The 18,139-nt window shown below is 49.3% G+C and overlaps 1 protein-coding gene across 1 annotated transcript in view; it reads left to right on the top strand.

The window, feature by feature from the left end:
• Positions 1–18,139, top strand: part of NFATC1 (nuclear factor of activated T-cells, cytoplasmic, calcineurin-dependent 1) — a 93,714-nt gene that overhangs the window by 48,352 nt on the left and 27,223 nt on the right. Inside the window, exons 7-8 of the mRNA XM_006897243.1 lie at positions 12,261–12,316; positions 15,917–16,049. Coding sequence (XP_006897305.1) covers positions 12,261–12,316; positions 15,917–16,049 — 189 coding nt within the window. The remainder of the gene's footprint in view (positions 1–12,260; positions 12,317–15,916; positions 16,050–18,139) is intronic.

Here is an 18,139-nt window from a genome sequence, read left to right as displayed (position 1 = left end):
AAGTTGCTACAATCCTATGTATAGCTGCTCTGAAGCCTGCCTGTCCTGAGCCAGTCTCACTGATTCTGACACACCTAACCCCATTGCCCCAGTTACTGTATCAATCCATCTCATCTGGGGTCTTCCTCTCCTGCGCTGTTCCGCCACCCTTCCAAGCATAATGTCCTTCTCCAAGGACTAGTCTCTCCTGGCTACTTGCCCAAAGTATGTGAGACAGAGCTTCAAAATCCTAGCCTCCAAGGAGAAACTTGGTTTCACCCTTTCCAAAACAGACCTATTTGTTTTCTTGACAATCCATGGTATGTTCAAGACTCTTCTCCAGCACCACAACTCAAAAGCATCAATTCTTCTTCTGTCATCTTTAGTTATTGTCCAGCTCTCTGATGCATAGCAGGGAATTGACCATGGCCTAGATTAGGTGCACCACCTTAGTCTCTAGACTGACATCGTTGCTTTTCAGTTCTATGGAGAGATCTTGGACAACAGATTTTCCCAATGCATCTTGACTGCTGGTGCCAAGAGCATGTATTGTGTTGTTGATCAAGCTGTAATGTTAACAGCCTCAATCTCTTCTCCATCTATCATGGTGATGCCAGTTGGCCCAGTGGTGAGAATCTTTTGTCTCCTTGATGTTGATCTTCAATGCATATTGAAGTCCTTTACCTTCTGCAGCAAGCATTTCAAGTCCTTCTCACTTTCAGCAAGCAAGTTTGTGTCATCTGCATAACATAGGTTGTTGATGAGTCTTCCTCCAATCCTGATGCCACATTCTTCTTCATAAAGCCCTGCTTCCCTAATGATTTGTTATGCATATAGATTGAAAAAGTATAGAGACAGGATGCATCCCTAACAATCTCCTTTCCTGACTTTGAACCATGGAATGTTTCATTGCTCTGTTCTGAGGTCTGCTTCCTGGCCCAAGTATAGGTTTAGCATAAGCACAATCAATTGTTCTGTGATTCCTATTTTCCTTAAGGTTAGCCACAGTTTGTTGTCATCCACAGAGTCAAATGCCTCTGCATAGTCAATGAAACACAGATAGACAGTACTCTGATACTCTTTGCTTTCTGCCAAGATCCATCTGACATTGGCGGTAATGTCTCCAGTGCCATGACCTCTTCTAAACCCAGCTTGTATTTCTGGTAGTTCCAGTTGTTTCCGGATAATCTTCAGCAGGATTTTGCTAGTGGTTTTAGTGATTTTTTTGATAACTTTCATATATTATACAAACAACAGAATTATCATATAAAAATTGCTAATCTATAGACAATACCCAATTACATAATCATTAATTACACATCATTTCAGTAACATCAACTTGTGTTATACAATTTACTATCTTATTGCACACTCATGTTTATTGTGGCTTTGTTCACAATAGCAAGGAGTTGGAAACAACCTAAGTGCCCATCAGCAAACAAATGTATGGAGAAGCTGTGGTATATTCACACAATGGAATACTAAGCTGTATTGGAAAAACAAGGAACTCATGAAGTATTATTCAAAATGGGTGACTCTGGAGGACATTATGCTGAGTGAAGTATCTCAATCACAAAAGGACAAATACTGCATGGTGCCACTGTTGTAAACAGTGTTGAGGGGAGACTGAGAAAGATGGGATGAATAATGCATACTGCATTGAAACAGATGAGGGAGAAAACTGTTTCAAAGGGATACGTGAGTGGGTATTTTTGTCATGACAGGAGTCCAGAACAGAGGCTGCATAATGGAGTAGAGCGGGAGTGGGGGTGGGGGAGGGATTATATAACAATGAAGGAATTTTAATTTTACTTTTCAAAGAGAAGCGTGTACTGGGGGAGGGGTGGCCAGGGAGAAAAGCACAACAATGAATGAATGGAAATCCTAAGTCTGTAAAATGTAAAAAAAAAAAATTTTAAAAAGCAATTTACTATCTTATTAATACAATCTACCATTCATCTGTCACTTATGCTATGATGATTGCATGATTCTGTGAAGCTAAAATTTATGTCATTAGTATTTGAAATAGAAGCAGAATAATTCACAATAGAATTCATTACTATTGATCTGTGATTTTTATCAGCCAGTCTCTTCACGTCCCTGTTGCACCTCTCCTGTTCTTGCACACCCCGTCCCCATCTGCCCACTCCTCTCCACTGCCCTCCTGCTCCCCTCTCCTGCACTTTTTCTCCCCTTTCCCTTTGAACAGTTATACACATCTTGTTCCTATGTGCTAATTGCAATAGCTGTATTGGCCCTGTCTCGATTTTGAGTCCCCATCACTTCTCATCAAACAGGATATAAGACATTGCCTTTGCGCTGTGTTGTGCACTTTGATGTGGCCCGAGACTCTGGTCCTGAGCCCCAAGCTCAGAGGCACGTTCCCGTATGGTGTTTGGTTGTGGCTGTCATTCCATAGCTTTGCCTGCCGTGTGGTCTACTCTACCTGTCAGTGTATCTGCAGCCCCTGTAGATACACACCCATTGGATTGAACTTCTGTGAAGCACTTTGACAGATACAGCCACTCTGTTTCTGAGCTTTGTTTTGCTGGCGTGTCTATGTGTCTACTTGTAGATATTGTTATTACCATTGTTGTAGGATTGTGTCTGTCATGGTATTTATTTGTTGCCTTTAACTTGCAGGCCTGTCTCAGTCTCCTTGACCTTCATCACTTTTTGCAGACCTTCCCTTTCCTTCCGCCAGTGTCTACTCCCAGAGTTACCCTCACACTCCTTCCTCCTTCAAAGACAGTTTCCTTGTGTAACTTTTCCTTGACTCTTCACAGTAATGGCTCCTATACTATTGACCTGTCTCACTCAGAACAGTGTCTTCCACCTTCACCCAGGTTATGAAATGTTCCACAGACTCATTCTCCTTCTTTAAGAAGTTTTCCGTTATGTGTGGATCACAGTTTAAGACCTCAGTCACTGTCTGTCTAAGTAGAATCTAGCTCTGTCTTTGTGGGCTATTAGGCCACCTGGGCTTCCCATTTCTGTTTTTTGCTGTGTGGATAGTGCTGTAGTGAACATGGGTGTGTGTTTGTCTGTTTGAGCCATAGCTCTGCTCTCCCTGGAGTGTGTACGTAATAGTGGGATCGTAGGGTCACATGGTATTTCTACTTCCAGTGTTTAAAGGACATGTCGGCCTCGTTTCCACAGTGCTGCACCGTTTCCTGGGCATTTCCTGGCACTGCCAGCAGAGTAGGGGAGTGGGTCTCACCATCCTCTCACCAGCCTTTGCTTTCTTTTTTTTTAACTTGCTGTTGTTTCTAGGATGAGCAAATATCTCATTGTTGTTTGAATTGTACATTTCTCTAGTGGCTGATGATCATGAGCATTTATTTATTCATGTGATTTTTGGCTGCAAAAATGTCTTCTTAACTTCTTTTGTTGTTGTTGAGGTGTTGAAATTTTCTTTAAATTTGAAATATTGGTCCCTGACAAGTATGTTGTTATGTGCTTCCGAGGCACCTGCGACTCATAGTAACTCTATGGAGAACAGCTCTGAAACCCGCCCTGTCCTGAGACAGTCTCACTGATGCTGATACCCCTACCCCCATTATCCCAGCCACTATATAAATCCATCTCATCTGGAGTCTTCCTCTCCTTTGCTCTCCCTCCACCCTTCTGAGCATGATGTCCCTCTCCACGGACCAGTCTTTCCAGGGCACATGCCCACAGTGTATAAGACGGAGCTTCAGAATACTAGCCTCCAAGGAGAAACTTGGCTTCATCCTCTCCAAGACAGACCTATTCATTTTCTTGGTGGTCTGTGATATATTCAAGACTCTCTCTAGCACCACACCTCAAAGGCAACAACTTTGGCAGGTATGTCATTGCCAAACTTTTTTCTTCGTCTGTATTTTCTCTTTTTGAGGTCTGTTACCTGGTTCTAACTCAGGGCAGCCCTCCAGTGGGCTTCCGAGGCTGTGAGTCGTTAGAGGAGCAGCTGATGGGTCAAACCAGTGAACTTCCAGTGAGCAGCCTGGCCTGTATGGCAGTGCACCGCCCGAGCTCCTTTCGGTACACAGAAATATTTAAGTTTTAGAAAGGTCACAATCATTGAACTTTTAGTCTAATATTTGCATTTTAAGACATGTTTGTTCATAAATTTATACCATCTCCTAGGGAGCTCTGGTGGCCTACTGATAAAAAGCTGCACTGCAATCCTGAAGGCATGTGGTTCAAATCCAGCAGCTTCTCTGTAGGATAAAGATGGGCAATCTCCTCTCATGCTATTTCCTGCCCCTGAAAACCTGCTAGAAGGTCAACTATGGGTCAGTTCCAACTCTACTGTATATAACAACAGCAGAGCTCCCAAGTTTACCCCTATTTTTTTCCTTTGATGATCTTTATAGTTTTAGGTTCTGCACTTATAAGTCTTTGACCTATCTGGAGTTGGTTTTTCTATATGGTGAGAAATTTGTGTCCTATTTCATGAGTCTGCAAACGAGTATCTATTTTTACTAATATAGTATGTTTAAGAAAGCCTTTCTTCAGTCTGTAAGGAGTTCAGTCCTTTGTCAAAGACCGGCTGTGCTAAGGTGATGAATTTCCTTCTGGGTTCTCAGTTCTCAGTTTGTTGGTCTACAGATCTGTCCTTGTACCAGTAATACCAGGCTGTTTTGGCTGTGGCTACATAAGGGGTCTTGAGACTGGAGAGCATGAGGCCCCCCTTCAGTCGTGCTTTGCTGTCTAAGGTCTCTGTGGGGCCTCTGGGCCCTGCGGGGTCTTCTCCAAACAAGTTGGGAGACAAGGAGGGAGAGTTAGTGAGGGTGAGTCTTTCTTTGGTATTTCACATTTTCCAGTTGAAATTACCCTAAAAGCAGCTGCCCAGTCCTCACTCTAATCAAGTAGTGCTGCTGAGGCGTCCACCGTCATAATGGGGCCTTGATTTTGTGCCATTTGTTGGAGACGAGGCACTTCAATCAAAGGAGGGGTAAAGCCTCCCCCTCACCATGACCTGCCTACATAATCATACAAGTGATTGGGAAATAGGCTTTAAATTGCAGAGAAAGCCCGGTTAAGTGTTAGGAGGAGGAGGAGGGTTAGCACTATTGGGCACCCTTTTTTCAGGGGGCCAATTTGGAGGGGTTCAGCCCACAGGATTTTAAACATGGTGTGTGTTGGGGAAGGAACTAGGTAATGACACATTTATGATCACAGAGTTAGCTGTGCTCCATAAGCAAAGCTCCAAATGGCTTTCTTTCCATTTCCTCCCTAACTTAGGAGCCTCATACCCAGAGGGGAGCATTGGGCTATCTCCCACACAGCCAGCTTCTACCATCTATTCTTCAAAAGAAGGGGTGGGTTTGCCTTGGGCCAGGCACCTGTCCGCTCCAGGGTGTTGGGCTTGGCCCTTGTGGGGCGCCCAGCTGTGCAGTTTCTGTACACACCCAATCAGGGCATGGGTGCTGTCCCCAGAAGAGTCCAGCTCTGCCCTGCGCTGAGCCAGGGCCTTCCCTGCCTTCCTTATCTGGCTTCTTTCTCCTTCTAAAGCCCAAGCACACCTCCAGCTCCTGGATGCTTGCTGTCATCCTCCTTTCTGGATTGACTGAACGTGTCGTCCCTAGAAATGCCCAGTGTGGCCATACCACCAATACCAGTGCCCTGTATGGACATGGCATCAGGAAAAACTGGTCACTAGCAAAGGACGGTGTTGTTGTTTTTGTTATGTGCTGTCAAGTCGCTTGCGACTCATAGCGACCCTATGTACAGTAGCCCTAAACTCTGCTCTGTCCTGTGCCAGTCGCACTGTCTCTGACACTCCCATCCCGATTACCCCAGTCACTGAATCAATCCACCTCATAGAGGGCCTTCCCCTCCTGCACTGTCCCTCCACCCTCCCAGGCATGATGTCCTCCAAGGACCTCTCCCTCCTTACAGCATGTCCAGAGTGTGTCAGATGAAGCCTCAGAATCCTTGCCTCCAAGGAGGCACCTGGTTTAACCCTTTCCAGGATGAATCTGTTTGTTTTCCTAGCAGTCCATGGTATTCTCAGTACTCTTCTCCAGCACCACAGCTCAAAGGCATCAATTCTCCTTCTGTCCTCTTTGGTCATTGTCCAACTCTCTGATACATAACAAGTGATTGCAAAGACCATGGCCTGTATCAGACACACGTTAGTCTCCAGAGAGACACCATCGCTCTTCAGTACTTTGGAGAGGTCCCTAACAGCAGACTTTCTCATCGCCAATATGACTTTTAATTTCCTGCCAAGAGTGTTGACTGTGGAGCCAAGCAAACTAAAGCTGTGAACAATCTCAGTCTCTTCACCATCCATCCTGATGCTGGTCCAGTGGTGAGAATCTTTGTCTTCTTGACATTGAGCCTCAATCCATACTGGAGGCTGCAGTCCTTGACCCTCTGCAAGCAAGCGCTTCAGGTCCTCCTCAGTTTCAGCAAGCAGGGTTGTGTCATCTGTATAACACAGATTGTTGATAGATCTTCCACCAATCTTGACCCCACATTTCTCCTCATAGAGCCCGGCCTCCTGGATAATCTGTTCTGCACACAGATTGATACTAAAGAGTTGAATAGAAGATTTCAAAAGGCAGCACAGGATAACAAAGTAAAATATTACAATGAAATGTGTAAGGAGTTGGAGTCAGAAAATTAAAAGGGCCAAACTCGCTCAGCATTTCTTAAGCTCAAGGAACTGAAGAACAAATGCAAACCTCGAGTTCAAAGGACATTATGTGTGGTTAAATGGAGAGTCAGCAAAGTGGAGGCGATTCCCCTGTGAAGTGAACTCAGTACTTAACGTCAGCAGCCTCAGCACACCAACGTGATGGAGACAGTGCCGTGCAGGCCACACCTGTGTTGTTGTACACAGAGTCTGAGCGTGATGGCAGCCTCGGATGGAAACGATACCATGGTTCCTGTGAGTGTTGCATCGTGGGCTACAGTTTCAAACTCCATGTGGATGTTCACCTGAGATCATCCTCTTAAATGTGCACATAGATGTGTGCATTGAACTGAGGGCTTAGAACTTTCTGGCCACACTGTTCTGTGGGACACTCTGATAGAGCCACCTCCAAAATCACCACCCACGCCCTACCCCTGCTCTGGGCTCTCTCTGTTCAGTGAGAAATGGCTACCTAACTGCTGACAGGGGTCTGGGACTAGGAGCATCTCCTGAAGGCAGGTAGGCAAGCCTCACTTCTCTCTGAGAGTGCCTGGCACTTGAGAAAGTTATCAGGTCAGTTGGTTAAAGTGGGCTTTTCAGAAAGGATACAACCATTTCTGTGTCCTCGTCATTCTAGAAGCATTAAGAGGTTATGACTGTGATCTTGGCTGTCAGTAGAGACCACGGCCAGCTCCTGTGCTGAATTGATGCCCCTCCCACTCTAGGATTTAGCGGGCTTTCCCGGGGAGACGGGCACACCCTCTCTGGACTGAGGGAAGACTCCTTCACTGGGGAGAGTGGTGCCTTCTCCTCACAAGCATAATGTTGGTCTTGTCTCAAGTGCTATGTCCTGTTGACTCAGTTGGGAGTTTGAAGTGTTTTGCTGATGAAGTATTGCTGATGCTTCTAGAGCAGAAGTCTCTCAGCCCTCATAGCTTTCCTCCCTGAGGATGGCTTCATTTGTTTTCTTTCCTGGTGACTCAGGAACAGGGGTCCCCAAGGAAGGAGCATGCTGACACTTGCCCGATAACTGGGTCCTGCACACCCACGCTTCATATTTGCACCTGGTGAGCAGAGCATGGTCACCCTGGGGTGCTGAGATGCACCCTAAGCAGAGGTGCGGGGTGGCGGGGAAATGGATCCTTCGGAAGAACCAGTGAGTAGAATGAAGTCATCTAACAGGCTTGAGATGGACCCACCTCCAAGATGCCTTTGAACTATGGTGTTGGAGAACAGTGCTGCACTTCCCAAGGATAGTCAAATACGTCTTGGCAAAGGTGCAGCCTGGGTGTGCCTTAGACAGGAGGAGATGAAACTCCATTTCACATTCTTTGGGCATGTGGCAAGAAGGGGCCTGTTCTTGGGAAAGGAAATCATGTTTGGAAAGGTGGAGGGTCAGTGAAAGAGAGGAAGACCCTCAGTGAGATGGACTGAAATGGTGTCTGGAGCAGAAACAGGGAGGAAAGGATTCAGATCTGCTGTTTATAGGGTCACTGTGGGTCACAGTTGACTCCATGGTACCCTACAGCCACAGAAGGAAGTTGAGCAGAGTTGTTAGAAGGAAGGCAGACCCTAAAGGGTCTTCAGTGAGAAGAGTCATTCCAAGGGTCTGAGATGGATCCCTCAAAAGGACCATGAGCAGTGTTATGGGGGAGCTGAGACACCCTCGGGCAGGACTAGGCCTTGAGGAAGGCAGCATTCTGGAGAGGCTCCGCGTCCACCAGTGGAGTTTTCAGGAAGAGTGCCCTCTCTCTTTGTTCCTGAGTAGAAGGTCCAAGTGTTGAGTCAGCCAGCATGCCCTGGATGGAGTTTAGGTATCTGTTTTCTGGCTTCCGCGTGAGAGGGTATTTTCCAGGAATGGAAGCTGTGGATACAGTTCATCAAGAAGCAGGGCTTCTTCTGTGGTGATCCAACACCACCCACACCCCGTGGAGTCAGCTCTCAACCCAGAATCTTGAAGGTCAGGACCTCCGTGCTCAGTGCTCTGTGCAAGAGCTCAACACTGGGACATTGGTGTTCTGCTGTCAATGGTCTTGGTCCGTTTTTCAGGTCTATGTAACAGTGCTTGTTTGTACATATGTGCATGTTGTACATGTATGTACACATCTGAGATAGCTCGTGTGCTGCTGATTTGAGAAGCATCTTCGTGGCCCCAGTAAATGAAAATGCACCTTGCTTACTCTTTACTTAGTAACTATCTTATCTGACATTTTGCATTTATGACTGTAGTAAAAAATCTACCATCAGACTAATTTTCAAACTCGTAATGTCTGTCTAACAGTTATAACCATGAGTGTTGAGGCACGAGGAGTGCTGGGTTTGATGCTGAGGTTAGGTGTTTGGCTGATTCCCAGTGGTGTGGAAGTCGTGCAGCAGAGTGGCCACCCCTGTTTGTGATCTGATGCAGTCCTTCTGCATGTTGATATCATATAGATTTCTGTGTAACGACCTGGTCTTTGGAATCTAATTGTGGGATGAGAAGTTAATGTATTAAGAAAATGCCCCTGAACTGTTTAAGAGGAACATGTCTTTAGACATTATTAGATGACAATAGTCCGTTGCTGAGTGGACTGGGCGAGGGGTGGGGAGGGAGAGGGAGGCAATCATGCAACAAGGAAGGAATTTTTTTAAGTGAACTGGGGGCAGGTAGGGAGGAAAATGTGCAACAGTGAATGAATGAAAATCCCACTTTTCTGTAAACTGTCGTTAAAATCACAATTTAAAATAAAAGACAATAACAAAAATGCCTCTATAGGGCCTGAGCTTCCTCTCGCCGAACATTACTCCTTGAGCTGAAGCTCCGCAATGGAGAGAGATTGTGCGATTCAGTTAGGCTGAGCATACACAGAGTTCCTTCTTAGAAGTGGTGTACCATATCTGGCCAGTTGTCATTTTTGAAGAAATCTAAGTGAAACCTGTTTTGGTTTCTGCTGCCCAGACCATGGCCTCCAGTGCAGCGTGGATGCAGCAGCCCTCATGGTGTATAACACAGCTTGGCAGCAAGGGTGCGGCTTATACTGCCAGGAGGTTCTGTTGACCTTGGTGGTCACTCCCAGGGCTGCGGGGCTAGAAAGTCAGCCAGAAACTTGAATGGCTGGCTTATTCTCCCTTCCCAGCTTCTCTTTATGAAGTCTCTCAGCAAGGAGGCCTGGCCTCTCCTGTGGCTGTTGGGAGCTCTTTGACAGCTGGGTAGTACTCCCTGGTATAGTTAAGCTATGTTGAGTTTGTCCAGTCATCAGTTGATTGCCACTTGGATTGTTGATACTTGTGGCTATTTTGAGTAGGGCTCACATGGACATTGGTGGTGACTGGGTCACATACTAGTTCTGTTTGTCACATTTTCACCATATTTAGTCTGTATTTTGAGCAAATAATCCAAGAGATGGGACAGTATAAGGAAGAACTCAGCATCAGAATGAGAGGAAGACTCATTAATAACCTGTGTTATGCATATGTCACAACCTTGTTTGCTGTGTGATGATCAAAGACTTCTCTGTGGATTGCATCTCCGCATCAAATAAACAGCATCTTCACAAGTGGCCTGATAAGCTAGACCTTATCAATGGAGAAAAGGGGGAAGTTGTCAAAGATGACGTTTTACTTAGATCCATAATCAACACCCATAGAGTGGCAGTGAGGTGGCATATCACTTTATCAAATGACATTACTTTATCCAGATTTGCCACAAAAGACCTTTTAAAAGTGTTTAAAAGTAAAGGTACCACCTTGAAGCCTAAGGTGACCCAAACGACGGCATTTTTCAGTCACCTCACCTGTGTGCGTATCAAAACTGGGCAAGGAGGAAGGAGGACTGGAGAATCGGTGCCTTAACATTGTGTTGGTGACGAATATGGAACATACCGTAGACTTTTAGAAGATGAAACCTGTCTGTCTTGGAAGTGCAACCAGAACACTCCTTAGAAGCAGGGATGGTACCACTTTGTCTTGCACCAGACGTGTTGTCAGAAGAGACTGATCTTGGTGAAGTAGATGAGCAATGAAAAGGAAGGACCTGGTGAGATGGAGCCAAGAATCTGCTCACGCACAGCGGTGCCGCTGAGGGCGGCACGTGGGGCTCGCTGCTTTGAGTGGGATAGCCAGGACACGGAATTCATTCAAAACCTAACAACAACAACCAAATGCTAAATCTAGTTTTAACTTTGTGAGGAATTGTCAGACTGTTATCCAAAATTGTCGTGTGTGCCCTTGATTTGGAACCAACTCACAGTTGACTCTCCAGTGATTTTTCAGAGGTAGTAAGTCACCTTAGGAGGAGAATGCCCATCTTTCATCTGCGGAGTAGCCAGTGGATTTGAACTATGTGCCTTTGGGATTGCAGTGCAGCTTCTTATCAGTAGGCCGCCAGAGCTTCCAAATTTCTTATCAGTACTTTGATAATTTCTTTTCACTTGAACCTCTTGTTTGAAAGAGCAAAATCGGCCAGAGGAAGTAGTGCTTCTTGCATGTAAGACGATACCAGGAGTCCTAAGCTGGAGGTGATGAGGACGACAAGGAGAAGGCGAGAATCTGTACCCAAGAGAACACTCACACTACCCATCAGCTAATGCAGGAGATGTGTCCCTAGAAGCCCACAGCCACCGGTCCCTGTGTGTTCTCCATGTCTGTGAGCACCACCCCTGAAAGCACAACAGACATCGAGGGCCAGGCCTGTGTCTGCCTTGTCTATGGCTATTCCCTGATGTCAGCCCCAGGGTGGGCACATCACACACATCTGTGCTTAAGTAAATATTGCACCATTCTCCTGAAGCAAATAAACAAAGCCGTGGAGAAGAAGGAGCATTTGTGTTCCTGCGAGATGGCTGTTCCACTCAGATGGCTGAGTAATCATGGAGCCCTGCCTCTCCCAAGAGGAGGGGCTGAGGGGCTGGAGTGGGGCAGGGTCCCTGTGGACATGGGTTCCCCCGCTTCTCATCACTTCCTCGGGTCTGGGCATCACACTGCTCCTGACTTTTGTGAGGTAAAACCCTGTTAGCTGTGTGACCTCACAGAGGGCAGCAGTCAGGGTCCAGGAACGAGGCTGCACAGGGTCAGAAGGTGACCACCTCAGGCTTTGTCCACATCCACTGGAACAGCCTGGCTGCCTGGCACTGTCCGCCCCTCGCTGGGCTGTTGGAGCACCCACGGCTCTGTCCCCATGGAAACCTCTCTGGGTGTGGTGGGAAAGCCTTTCCTGTGACTCACTGGCAGGGAATTCCCTAATGGTCTGGAATATTTCTACTCAGGCTGCTGTGGTTTCCTGTGAGGAGGCCAGGGGCGATAAGGCCAAGCACAAAGGCCCTCTCTGGGCAGCATGCCCACACTCTGTCAGTGACAAGAGCCCTTGTCCCTAAGAGGGTGGCCTGAGCAGAAGGAGGGGAGCTGGACGCTTCCCCCCTGGACTTTGAGGCATCCTCACACCCATTCTTGGGAGGGAGGCTTTCTGGGGTGTTCTGCCAGGTGCCGGGTGCTGTGGGGGTGCGGGTCTGCTTCCGCGGGTCACTGAGCACGTGGCAGAGGCATCCCCCTCTGGCAGACCACCTTCCCTGAGCCCAGATGCAGAGTTCACAGGTCTGGCCCCACTCAGGTGGAAGGTCTTGGGGGCAGTAGGTTTTGTGGCCCCACTGAGTGATAAGTTTTCTTACTGCCCCTCTAGATGGTCACCACGTTTGGGAAATGGAAGCAAAAACCGACAGAGAAATGTGCAAACCAGTAAGTACCACACACTGCCTCGCACTGCCTGCAGACACATGGCAGCCAAGACTCCTGAGGGCTCATGGGGTCCTCCTGTTAAAGGAGCCCCCGTTGACAGCAGTCAGAGCAGGTGATGGAGGTGACGCCCTGAGGCTCTCATCATAGGACACAGCTGTGGAGGCCCATGGTTGGAGGGGCAGAGGTTAAGGGGCTGGCGGTTCTGTGAGAATCACAGCCCAGTCATAGCCACAGAAAGGGGACAACTCTGACCCTAAGTATTAGGGTCACAAGAGATATCTCAGCATACCACAGTGTGAGGACTGACTCGGACAGTATTGGGGAGCACAGGAGGTACCCCAACATACCACAGTGTGAAGACTGACTCGGACAGTATTGTGGAGCACAGGAAATACTCCAGCACACCGTAGTGTGGGGACTGACCTGGGCAGTTTGGGCTCTGGATAGAAGGGGACTGAGTGGAGCCCCCATCCCCAGGAGGTGCTGGCACACAGCAGACAGGCAGCCCTCAGAACTCGAGCTACACAGGCTGGCGCAGTGCACGCGAGCCCCACGGGAGCCCTTCTGCGTCTTCCCAGTGCATGGGGACTGCTGCTTGCTCTCTTGCTGTCTGATCACTAGATTTGATGGGAGGCCTTCAGTGGGAGAGGAGTGCTGGACAACCGATGGGCCTCACTCCCAGCCTGGCACAGGATGCCATCCCTGTCCACACCATTCCTCGTGGGATTGTGGGTGAGCGCAGTGTGAACTGGGATCGCATCTGATGCCTCCTCATACGGATTTCCGTCGGGGCTGTGGGTACAGGGGCTCCCTGTCAGGCTTTTGACGTCCGCCTGCCTCTGGCCTCACATTCCCTTTATGTGCTCTTTGGCATTGTACCCACACAGGTGCTGAAGTAAGCCTGGTCTCTTTGATTGATGGCCTGTGGAGGGTGTGCATGTGCATCTGTGTATATGTAATTGTGTGTGCGTATTTGAGTATGAATGTGTGTGAGGATAATTGGGTGTATGCATGTGGTGTGAGTGCAGAAGGGAGCATATGAGTATGTGCACGTGTGAGGGTCTGTGTGTACCTGTAGAATACGTGTGTGTGCACATATACACACACCTGTGAGTGACACGTGCACGTGTGTGTGTGCATGAGGAGTATATGTGCCTGTGTGGCTGTATGCCTGGGCATGTGTGTTATGCACATGTGTTTGAGGGGGGTGTGTCTTCTGACCCATGGCGTGTCTGTGCCTGTATCTTTGCATGTGTGAGTGTGTATATGTGCACATGAGTGCATGTGTGTGTTCAGCTTCATCCTCAGGCAGGATTCTGGGCTGGCATGAAACATGCTAGCAGATGATTTTGGAAGAAATACAAGTTCCTGGAGCCTTGAGAGCACCCACCCAGGCAGCGGGGCTGCTAGAGCAGAGTCCCCTCCCCTGAGCCGGCAGGATGGTGAAGTCTTTACCGTCCAGGTGTGCGTGAGGGGGCCTCAGTTACTCTGCACCAGGTGCATAGGGTTTTCCTCATGTTGACCATAGCAGCTGGATGACTGGAGCCTTGTGAGCAGGAAACCCTACTGGTCGTGCGTCTCCGGCCTCTTTGTTGTGGCCCCAAGACCCCCATGTGAGGAGGCCTTGCCCTCAGCACCCTCTCTCATCCGTTCCAGCTCTTGGCCTCTTAGCTGCCCACCACCCTGTGCACAGTGCAGGCCCAGTATGTGGACTTTAATGCTTTGTCCTCATGCTGGTTCCATTGTCCATCCCTTCTGGGCCAGCTATGACAAGGGATAGATGCTTAGGCCCACGGGAGTCTGACAGCTGAGCAACAAAGACCTGCTGCTTGAGGCTATGGGCTTTCTGGGAAGCTGGGGCTGTCCAGACAGGGGGAGGCCTCTCCAGGGGGACTGACTGGTGGCTCTCCAGAGGGACAGAGGCCTGTCCAGGGACTTGGAGGGCTGTCTAGGGACTTGGAGAGCCTCAGGGGGCGGGGGTTTGAAGGCCTTCAGGAGGTATTAGAGGGCTGTGGGGGAGTATTGGAGGGCCTTTGGGAGATGTTTGAGGGCTGTAGGGTAGTTAGAGGGCTGTCTGGGGGTTGGAGAGCCTTTAGGGGTATTTTGGTAGGCTGTGGGGGGTTTGAGGGCCTTTGGGGGGATGTCTTGGTAGGCTGTGGGGAGTGTTAGAGGGCTGTCTGGGTTATTGGAGGGCCTTCGGGGCAGTGTTCGTGGCCTGTGTTGGATTGGAGGGCCTTTGAGGGCTGTTAGAGGGCTATCTGGGGAGTTAGAGGGGTGTTGGAGGGCTGTGGGGGGTGGATTGGGCTGCTTGAGTGCAATTGGAGAGGTTCATGAGGTGGAGTGCTGTCTATAAAGGGATGGAAGACTGTCTAGAGGTGGCACTGTGTGGAGGGCTGGAGGACTGTCCACAGCGAGTATAGAGGCCTCTCTGGGGGAAGTGTACATTTACCCAGGGGGTTAGAGAGCTGTCCAGAGGTCTATAGGCTATCTAGGGCATGAAAGGCTGCCTATGGGGCCTGAGGGATGTCCAGGGCACTAGAGGGCTGTCTGCTGTCCTGTGGGGCATGGGCTGTCCATGAGTCTTTGGAACTGTAGACTGTCTAGGGGGCTGTGGGCTGAGTCCCTCTTTTTCTGTGGCCCTCAGTAGCCACCTCCCTCTGACTTAGCTCTCTGACCCCTGTATCCACAACTGCAAACACCCTCCAGCTGCAGCTCTGAGCATCCAAAGTGCTTCATTTTACCGGGAAAGGCATTGGCATGTTTCCTCCTGTTCAGTGCTCCAGGATCACAGTTCAGGCAGTTTTGCCATCAAGCTGTTAACTAGCCACCCTTGTTTAGACCAAAGATGTGGCACTGTGGATTTGTCGCAGGACGAGCATGATCTTGAAGAAGAATGCCCGTGAGCTTCCCCCCTCCTGTGTATGTATGTGTTTATGTGCACACATGCATGCTTGCGTATACATGTGTGTATGTCCGCATAAGCGTACCTGTTCTTGTGTGTTACGCATGTCTGGGTGTAGATGCATGTGCGTGCACATTATGTGTGTGTACATATGTGCTTGGTTTTGTTTGTGTGCCCAGGTGGGTTCATGTGTGTTTACAAGTATGCTTGCAGGTGAGCTGGCGTGTGTGGTACAATGTGCATCCATCACTCTCCCCCGTGACGCTCACTAACCCACAGATCTGTGCACAGCTTTGTGAAAACGCTGTGCTGTTTCCATTGGAAACAGGGCAGGGTGGCAGCCACCACAAACCTTGTCTGTTGGTCGGTGCCTTTGGCCCTCTTGTCCTTTCCCAGCTCCCATCCTTTGCACCTGCAGCAGCCCCCCTGGCCTGGCCTCTGCGTAGGGCACAATTGTCCTGTGCTCTGGGCCTTTCCCATACACTGGCTCCAGGAATCACAAGACTTGACCTGTGAGGTCCCTGGCCAGTGCCTTCTCTGGTGAGCTGGCCCTGGTGGACTGGTCCTGGTGGACTGCCTGTGGTGAGCTGGCCCTGGTGGACTGGCTGTAGCATTTCGGGCCGGGCCCAAAGGATAGGCATTGGGTGAATAGAGCCATTTCCTGTGGGTGCTAACATCTCCATTTGACATCTCCCCAGAACTCACTGGTGGTTGAGATCCCACCTTTCCGTAACCAGAGGATCACCAGCCCGGTCCAGGTCAACTTCTACGTCTGCAATGGGAAGCGCAAGCGGAGCCAGTACCAGCACTTCACCTACCTGCCTGCTAATGGTAACCCTGTCTTCCTAACCCTGCCCACCGAGAATGAGAGGAGGGGGGGCTCCTTCTGAGCTGGTCCCTGCTACTCTCACCTGCTGGCAAGACTTGCCCCCAGTTCCTCACACAAGCAAGCCTCCTCGAATTGGGGTGGGGCCGCATATTGGGGCAATTACTGATCATTTCCCTGACTGCTCGCTGATACACCACAGCAAAAGATGGTCAATGTGGTGCTCGACTCAAAACCTGAGGCGCTTGATGTGTGTTGAACATCTGTAGACTCTTGTGGTGCAAAAAACACTTGCTATTAAGCCTGAAAGCTAAGAATCTCAAGCAGCCATTACCAAGCCAAGCCCACTGTTGTTGAGCCTGTACTGACTCCTGGCTTGGTCCCGACTGTCAGTTTTCCATGGCTGTACATGTGTCCATGAGAGGACGCCTTCATTCTTCTAATGAATGGTTTGTGGGTTCAAACCACTGAGCTTCTCATTAACAGCTAACATGTAACCCACCTCTACCAGTAGGGCCCCTCGACTGACCATTAGGACCGTGAGTGGTTCTCCTCCTCGTACCAGTGCTCTCTGGAAGCTGAGACTCCCAGAATCCTACCCCGAGACAAGAGCCCCAACCCAGGCCCCCACCCACAGTCCTGGGCCCTCAGTGCTGGCTGACACCCCAGATGGCTCCTGTCACTGTGGAGAGAAGCCCGGAGGAAGCACTCCACTTGTTCACCCCTTGATCTAGTAGAGGATGGGGCGTGGCCCGCAGCATGTCCTGGGGACACCCTGGCCCTCAGTCCCCAGGACCACAACCTCATGCAATTTGGACTAGCTCAGGTATTTCAGATACACTGTTGCAGTTTCGTGTCTGTTCTCAAAGTGAAAGTAGTTCAGATCCTCGAGGAGGGAACATTCAGTGCAAGAGCTGGGACCTGCCACCATCAGCTACTTCCCGTCTAGAAAGGGTGGACCAGTGGTGAGGCTGTGCCTGTCCAATGCTTGTGAGGCCAGGAAAAATCAGGCCGTCTATATACTCTGAAAAATGTCCAAAAGCAGCCATGTTGTTATTTAAGTAAAAAAAACAATCCTTTTTAAAGCTTGACTTTGTCCCAAATGTAAATAGTACTTAGAGTAGGTTAAGTGGCGTGCAGCCTCTAAAATGTGCTGTCAGAGCACTCAGGCTGACAGGACAGACACCAGCACTGTGCCGAGTCCCTGTGCCCCAGTGTGTGCAAATATATGCCACACACGGGGGCCGGCAGCTGCCAGAGGGAGCCCGTCGGGGGAGCCCATGGGAGGAGCCTGTAGGGAGCCTATCGGACCGTGGGAGCCTGCGGGAGTCTGTGGGGAGCCCGTGGGAGTCTGTGGGGAGCCCCTGGGAGTCTGTGGGGAGCCCCTGGGAATCTGGGGAGCCTGTCAGAGTCTGTGGGAGCCCATGGGAGTCTGTGAAGAGCCACTGGGAGTCTGTGGGGAGCCCCTGGGAATCTGGGGAGCCTGTCAGAGTCTGTGGGAGCCCATGAGAGTCTGTGGGGAGGCCGTGGTAGGAGCCTCCCCCAGGCTGCTGCTTCCTGTTGTACTCTGCATCGCTTGTGTTTCCTGAATCTCTGGTTCAGTGTGTCTTACAGGAGAAATAGTGCTTTTCTGGGACATGTAATGATTATTAATTAATCACCAAGCATGATTGACCCAAAATGGAATGTTTTTAAGAAAATTATAGGCCTAATAAAGACAAATGACTGTCTAAAGCAGTTTAGAAAACATGCATACTCATTTCCCCTAGTTCTTGGCATCTTGTATATCCTGCTCTTACGTGTACAAGGTGCAGCATGTTCTAACCCCTGTACTGTACTCACACTGTCACACTCACACAGCCACACTTACAGTCATGGTCACACCCATACGGCCGCAGGCACACTGGGTCACACAGTTACACGCGTATGGTCATATTCACATAATTTTTTCACACAACCACACTCATACAGCCGTATTCACACAACTACGCTCACACAGCTCTCACGGCTGCATTCACAGTCACGTTCCCAAGACAGCCTGGGTGTTGAAAGTGAAGAGTCTGGGAGGGTAGTGGGCGTGGCCTGTGTGCAGCCA

Source organism: Elephantulus edwardii, unplaced genomic scaffold, assembly GCF_000299155.1.
Source record: "Elephantulus edwardii isolate Elephantulus edwardi_28Jun2011 unplaced genomic scaffold, EleEdw1.0 scaffold00207, whole genome shotgun sequence".
NCBI lineage: Eukaryota > Metazoa > Chordata > Mammalia > Macroscelidea > Macroscelididae > Elephantulus > Elephantulus edwardii.
This window is presented reverse-complemented; position numbering and strand designations above follow the sequence as displayed.